Genomic DNA, 7,627 nt, shown 5'->3' on the forward strand with positions numbered 1-7,627 from the left:
TTAGCACTCATGCTCTGGTTTGAAAATAATTCTTTCTAAAAGAGCTAATAAAAAAATTGCAAGGCGCGGCAGGGCACGGTGGCTCACGCCTGCAATCCCAGCACTTCGGGAGGCCGAGGCAGGTGGAGCAAGAGGTCAAGAGATCGAAATCATTTTGGCTAACACGGTGAAACCTCGTCTCTACTAAAAATACAAAAATTAGCTGGGCATAGTGGCACGTGCCTGTAGTCCCAACTACTTGAGAGGCTGAGGCAGGAGAATCGCTTGAACCCGGGAGGCGAAGGTTGCAGTGAGCTGAGATCGCGCCACTGCACTCCAGCCTGGCGACAGAGCTAGACTCGGTAATAAATTAAAAAAAAAAAAAAAAAAAAAAAAAAATCTGCAAGGCACGGCCAGGCGCAGTGGCTCACACCTGTAATCCCAGAAATTTGGGAGACCGAGGCGGTTGATCACCTGAGGTCAGGAGTCTGAGACCAGCCTGGCCAATATGGTGAAACCGTGACTCTACTAAAAATACAAAAATTAGCTGGGCGAGGTAGTGGGCGCCTATAATCTCAGCTGCTCGGGAGGCTGAGGCAGGAGAATCACTTGAACCTGGTAGGCGGAGGTTGCAGTGAGCCGAGATCGCGCCATTGCAATCAAGCCTGGGCGACAAGAGCTAAACTCCATCTCAAAAAACAAATAAACAAAAAATTGCAACACGAGTTAAGCACTTTTATTTTTAATGAAGCATGAAAAAATTACTCTAAGTTATCTTACTAAATTAAGATAAAATACCAAAACATATGTGGCATACTAAGGACCACGTATGTTGGTGATTGCAAAAAGTAATATATCTTCCACGAGTTAACTGTTCACTCTAGAACAGATTTCCTTTTTTTTTTTTTTTTTTTTTTTTGTTGGGGGGGACGGAGTCTCGCTCTGTCCCCCAGGCTGGAGTGCAGTGGCACGATCTCTGCTCACTGCAACCTCTTTCTCCCGGGTTCAAGCAATTCTTCTGCCTCAGCCTCCCGAGTAGCTGGTATTACAGGCGCGCACCACCAGGCCCGGCTAATTTTTGTATTTTTAGTGGAGACGGAGTTTCACCATATTGGCCAGGCTGGTCTCGAACTCCTGACCTCGTGATCCGCCCACCTCAGCCTTCCAAAGTGCTGGGATTACAGGCGTGACCCACCGCGCCCAGCCTAGAACAGATTTGACTCAAGTTCTAAAATAATAGGATCAAAGTAATTACACACAATACTGGTACTTTTAAAGCCATCTTTCTTTTGGATCAAGACCCACAAAATAGCAAAAATACCCAAAGTTGTGCTTATTATGGTTCAATGTAATTAACTATTGTATATAATATGATTTTATTTTAATTTTCCTTCCCATGGAAAGCTGAGTCGTTAGAAACAAATTTAAAAAAAAAGTTCTCACATACAAAAAAAAAAGTTCTCACAGCTCTGAACCTTAGGGATAAATGCTGGGTTTTGATTATAAACATATTTATATATATATGCACACACAAATAGATATGTGTATGTGCGTGTATATACATCTATTACATATTTGTGTCTATACACACACAGTTAAGTTCATCCCGATGCTACGGCCATATGCATTTTCTACTGAAAATGTAAGACTTTCAAGTAACTATACATCAAAGAGAAATGTGATTAAATAAGAGCAAAGTAGTAATCACAGGGTAACATAATGAGGTCAGAACTCAACCAGCCAATCGAAGGCATAAAAGCATTTCCTGCAATATTAATAGTCAAAAGAGAAAACCAATCACTGAAACCTCGAGCTTCCTTTTGACAGTCACTGAAGCAAGAGAACCAATCCACACACACCCGAGGTTGACAATAAGGCGGGACTGTAGGTTCATTGAAGAAATTCTTGAGGGTGCAGTTACTATGAACTTCGCACGCAAGTAACACCACTCGAGTCATAAACACTCTCTGTCAAGCCAGATGAAATCCAACCGTCTGCAAAATTTAACCCATCGGAGGAAAAGCAGCAGTTTTCCCAAAAGGTGCTGTATTATCAAAATTACAACTGCCAATTTAGATGCACTAGGTCCTCAACTTCTAAGGACCACCTCGCAATGACAATTCTCGAGGACAACGCTACGCCGGCGGCTCGCTTCGGGGCATCCCCGGCTCCTCTCTAACGTTGCGCACGGAGCACGGCCGTCCCGGCGGAGCAGGCAGAGCCCGTCCGCCCCGCGCCCGGCTCGGGTCGGCTGAACTGGCCGGCGGGCGGCCCTCGGACGCTACGACCCGCTCGGTAGTCGTGGCCCCCGCCCTCCCCCGCCGCAGTGCTGCACCGCCTCATCCCGCTGCACCTTCGCGGGCGGGGGAGCCAGGATGATTACATTACTGGGAGGAAGATGTTTGTTTTGAAAGCACCCTTCCACAGTCATTTCAAAGAGAACTCAATACAAAGCCAAAGTTAAAAGTGGAAAAAATAATAATCTTGCCTAGCCAAATAATACCATGCCATTAATTAGCCCCGCGCCTGGGGGAGGGAGGTGGAAAGGTAAACAGAGACCGTACGCCAAGTGCGGCCAGCGCATCCCCTGCGCCATTCCCGGCCGCCGCTTACGGCAAGGCCCCCTTACGGCAGCGTAAGCAGCGCTGCGAGCTAATCACAACACTGGGACGCAACAACATGGCGGCCGCGGGCGGGCGCTACGCCGGCCGAGAGGGTTTACGCTACTCCGCCGGCGTAGAGTCCCGTGCGTTAGAGCGGCAGCGGCGCCCTCCAGCGAGCGTAAAGCGCTCTGTGAATGGCGAGGCCCGACTGACAAAGGGGAGGGGGGAGGAGGGAAGGGGGGGTAATAAACACTCGAGTCCCTACCGATTCCTCCTCCTTCTCCATCCCGGTGGGCATCTGGGGCACGGCCCGGTTGATGGAGACGCAGTCGTTGAGATCAGGCATGTCCTTGCCGCGGTAGATAGGCAGCGGCTTGGCGGCGTCCAGCGCCCGCGCTCGGAAGGAGAGTTTACTCATTGTCTCCCCGCCTTACAGGAACAGCCCGGGCGGCGGCGGCGGGGCGGGCGGGGAGGGGGGGAGGACTCCCGCCGCCTCCTCCACCTCCTTCCTCAGTGCAGCGCGGCCGGCCCGCTCCTCCTCCTCCTCACTGCCCCCGGCCACAGCATGGGCGCCCACCCCGCCCGAAAACAGCCCCCCGCCGCCCGCGGCCGCTTCCACACACTAGATCCGCCGCTCGCCCGCCCGATCCGCTCCCTGCGCCATGGCCAACATGGCGGACATTACCACAGCGGCGGCGAGCGATCCCGGCAGCCCGCGCGAGAGCGCGCCCCCGTCGCGGGAACGCGCCTCGCCCTCTCCCTCCCTCCCTCCTTCCTCTCCCTTCCCCTCCCTCGCCTGCCCACCCACTCTCTCCGCGGCGCTGCCGGCCCGCGGGAGCGTGCTCGGTCTCGGTCGGCTCCGGGGAGAGGGGGCGGGGGCGGCGCCCCTCCGCTCGCCGGCCGGTGCTTTCGCTGTGTGGCAGGTGCCAGGTGCGCAAGTTCGCCCGCGCCCGGGAGCGTGCGCCTCTCCCTCCGCCGCCCGGTCACCCCTCTCGCTGGGTGTCCCGGAGGAAGGCGCCGGGCAAAGACGGCTGCGCCGAGCAGCGCGTGTGTGCAGAAGTCCGGGAGCGGGAAGGGAAGATGTCGACCCGGACCCCACCAGCCATCACCCAAGCCTGTACTCGGACAGCGCTTATCCCCAAGGCGCCCTGTGCGCAGGCTAATTCGCATCCTCCGAGGCGCACATCCCCGAGAGGTGCAAGAGGTCTCTCCCATCAGTCCCATCAGTCCGTTCGGAGGACTGGACCGCGCTGCTGGTGCCAGCCCTCTTCTACGCCCTCCCCTCCGTACCTGTCCGAAAGAGCTCTCCAAGGTGCAGCAGCGCGTTCATCCTCGCTTTCGCGGGGAGGATGCTCAGGGCAGCAGTGAGGGTTCATGGTTTGAGGCTGCCAGATGCAACAAGTGAACTTAGGTTCCCTGTCACCCAAACTTCGGTACAGCTGTTTAGTGGATGGTAGGTATTTTTCTGAGTTCAAAAATAGTAGCTTTCCTAAAAGTTCAGCTTCTAAAAATTTAGCCAAGACAGCACACATTTGCGAAGTAGCAGTTGTGTGTCAAATGTGGGGTGCTGTGGAAGACTCGAAGAAATCTGAGAAAAGGTTCCTGCCTCAGAGAGCTTTCACCTTAATGGGATGCCAGGATGGCTGGAAAGATGAGTAACACAGACGTAAATAGTTGAAGAAAATGACAGCTGGAAAGATAAGTGACAACCGAAAAAAAAGTGTAAATATTTTAAGAAAACAATACAAGAGATGACACAGGCAGTAAGTAGCACATGATTAATTACCAAACGAGATCTAGGCAATAATTGTGAGAGTTCAGAGAAAGGAAAAGAGGCATGACTGCAGCCTAAACTGGTTAGAGAAAGTTCTCAAGAGGAGGGAAAATCAAGGTGACTCAAATAAGTACTAGCTGTTGTTGACATCAACCTGGTTTAGCCAAGAGGCTCTTGGTTAGTCTTTAAGCATTACGCATTTCTCACAAAACCGTACAAAGAGAGTTTTTAACACATTTTACCATTTTCTAATAATCGATCATACTCTGTCTAACCCAGAGAAAGGCCGATGATTTCCTAAAGACCAACAGTGAAAAAATTGATTCCTACTGTCATTTCTATGTGACAATAAAACTATATCTCTTCCTCTATTACGTCCTTCTTCCCCTCCTCCACTTCCTCCCCTCCCCCCTTTTCCTCCTGTTCCTCTTCCCCTTTTCTCTCTACAGTCTCCTCCTTTGAAGGCAGAATGGTGGATATAGTCTTCATGGTAGTGTCCAAATAGTCTAACCAGTCTGTCGCAGCCAAACTCCGAGTATTGTTTAGTGGGGCTTGAGTGTTTTTCATCCACTTTGTTGTTGGAAGCAATGGAGTTGCTGTGACTCATTTCTTGTAAGCAGTACCTTCCTCAAGCTTATGGGCATGTCCTGCTCTCTAAGTGCTACCCCTGGAACAGTTCCAATCCTCTGGAAGCAAGAACAAGAAGTTCTTGGGAGGGGGTCAGCACAGGGTTCAAGCCTGAAAGGGAAGAAAAAAGCAATAGTTGAAGAAATGAGTCATCCAGAGCTTTCATCTGGATGCCCAGCCCTCCTCAGGTTCAGAAAGGATAGCTTTCTTCTAGTCCCTATGTTTAGTTTTACTGTTTCTCTCAGAAAAGGAAATATCAAGTATGTGTAATATACCATCCATTGTAGTAACATGTTATATATATTATCTCAACTAGTTGAATTCCACTTAATTCTTATTATAATTTTATGAAAAAATATAATTTTACCAATAAGAAAACTGAGCATCAGATAATTTGCCAAATTTCAATTGCAACACCTTGCAGAACTGGGCTCAAATTCAGGTCTGACCTGACTCCAAAACTCTGGTTTTCTCAGTGTTGCTACCCTGCTATCCAAGCTCTTCAGCTTATTGACCAGTCAGCATTCTAAAGCTGCTAATTCAAAGTTAGTTACTAAGACCTTCCAACCAACGGCCAAGAGAGCGCATAAGCCAGAGCCTAAAGTTGCAGTAGACCAAGGAGGGCAGGAACAACATCTGTCTGTCAATCACTGTATCCCCAGTTCCATGCCTCACATATGGCAGGCATCTAAAGTATATTTGTTGACTGATATTCCATGACGAAATTCACTGATACTGACCCCATGCCACTCTAGTTTATAGTTCACATACCTTACTGGCCTGTCACCTGACCTAGCTATTGCTGCCAATATTTGTTCTTACTGTGGCCTACCCTGTTGTCCAGCTTTCTACCTTTGTGCATAGAGATTTTAGAACCAATTAATGTTATTCAAAAACACCTTTTTGAAACCTGGAATTTATAGGAAGGGATTTTTGCTGTTGTGGTTGTTTCTTTGTTGTTCTTTTACTTTGACCATGTAAAAGATTTCTTCCCCAAATCTCCATTTTCTTCTCACCCTGTAGGCAATGATTGTAGAGCTGGGAATAAAACCATTTGAGGCAAATAACACAATATGCTTTTCAACGGAGACACAGCCTGTGTTTTCTTGGCTTCCAATTCAGTGCCCAAACCGGAATGCCGCTGTTCACTTTTGGAAAGTAACTTTTATTTGTATATAAATATTACTTTTCATAAAGTTTATTTCTGATTGATTTGTTGAATACTCATATAATTGTTAGTGCTAAAAGCAAAAAATATCTTCTTATAAAATAAAAAATTCTCTCATGAAATATTTTTATCAAGACCTGCCTCAAATGGGTGTGCAGCCTAATAGCCTATTTTAATTTCCACATACAATGCGCTAAGTATAGTCATTCTAAAATCAGTCAACTTCAGATATGCTCTAGACCAATTCCAAATGACATGCATTTAGCCCAGCAAGCATAATATATAAGCACCCAAGAATTAAAACCAGTTTTAAAGCCATATCAAAATAAAATCACTGTCTAAATGTAGTCTAAATTAGAATAAATGTCAAATAACTGTTAGAATTAGGATTACATTCCAGTGTCCATCTCCCAGTACTATAATCAAGGCAGGCAGCTTCCAAATAATTGACAAATTACTTTTTGAAAGGAATCTTAAAACTAGTAAACACAGTTGCTATTCAACTATTTCAGAGTTTTGCAAATGTCACGTTCTTTCTAATTGGCTCCTGGTTTCAGCAAAACCATTTGAAAGTTAATTGGGTTAGTATGTGAACTGCATCTCCACCCCTCCCCCTTATGTTCCCAGGAATGAGCCTAGTACTAATAAAGCTTCGTTGTTTTCCATATGTAATCTGAATGTGGGGTCTGCATTCATTACAATCAACTGGAATCAGTTCTGTGGTTCCAGTGCCCTTTTCTGAGGCAGCTCTGCATCTTTGAGACATAGGGACAGAGACTACACTGAGAGGTGACCTGCCAAACATCTACTTCTACCTCTGCATTTGCCACCGTGGGAATAGCAGATGGTAAATAAAAATTTGTGACTGTGGCTCAGTTTCTTAGCAGCATCGCTCCTCTCAGACCTGGTTGGAATCACAGGGTGCCACCTTGTGTATAAGCTGACGATTTACTTCCCAGCTCCACAAAGGATCCAAATAGACTCCAAAATAATCAGCCTGAAAGCTCTGCATTTTGGTAACTAAGAAAAAAAGAAACAGATTTGAAAACACACAGCTCCAGAGGGTCCACAACACCCAATTTTGAATCGCAGTGACAGCCTGTCTCATTTGTTGCCCCACCCCGACCGTAAAACACACCCAGTGCTCCACATTTGGAATAGATTGACGCTGCTCACTCAGGCTTTTGGATGGGGATAAGAGAAATAAGTAAAGCTCTTGTGATGAAGCTAACAAATCTGACTTGGACAGTTATGTGTGTCCAAACAGCAAGCAAGCTATGTAGATGTAATTTCAGGATTTTTTTTTTCTTTCTTTTTTTTTTTTTTTTTTGAGATGGAGTCTCTGTCACCCAGGCTGGAGTGCAGTGGTGCAATCTCGGCTCACTGCAACCTCCGCTTCCTGGGTTCAAGCAATTCTCCTGCCTCAGCCTCCTGAGTAGCTGGGATTACAGGCACATGCCACCACGCCTGGCTAAT

General features: G+C 47.5%; 1 protein-coding gene across 3 annotated transcripts in view; it reads right to left on the reverse strand.

Moving 5' to 3' along the window:
• The window catches only part of EPC2 (enhancer of polycomb homolog 2), a 143,728-nt gene extending 140,428 nt beyond the window's left edge, over nt 1–3,300 (reverse strand). For 2 of the 3 annotated variants that reach the window (XM_034954024.3, XM_003816689.6), the window contains exon 1: nt 2,848–3,299. In XM_034954024.3, the coding sequence (XP_034809915.1) occupies nt 2,848–3,000 (153 nt within the window). In that variant the 5' untranslated portion in view covers nt 3,001–3,299. Of the gene's footprint in view, nt 1–2,847 lie in introns of all 3 variants that reach the window. The other variant, XM_034954023.3, reaches the window with a different exon arrangement.
• Between the last annotated feature and the right edge of the window lie 4,327 nt (nt 3,301–7,627).

The sequence above is a fragment of the Pan paniscus genome, chromosome 13, assembly GCF_029289425.2.
Source record: "Pan paniscus chromosome 13, NHGRI_mPanPan1-v2.0_pri, whole genome shotgun sequence".
Classification (NCBI taxonomy): domain Eukaryota; kingdom Metazoa; phylum Chordata; class Mammalia; order Primates; family Hominidae; genus Pan; species Pan paniscus.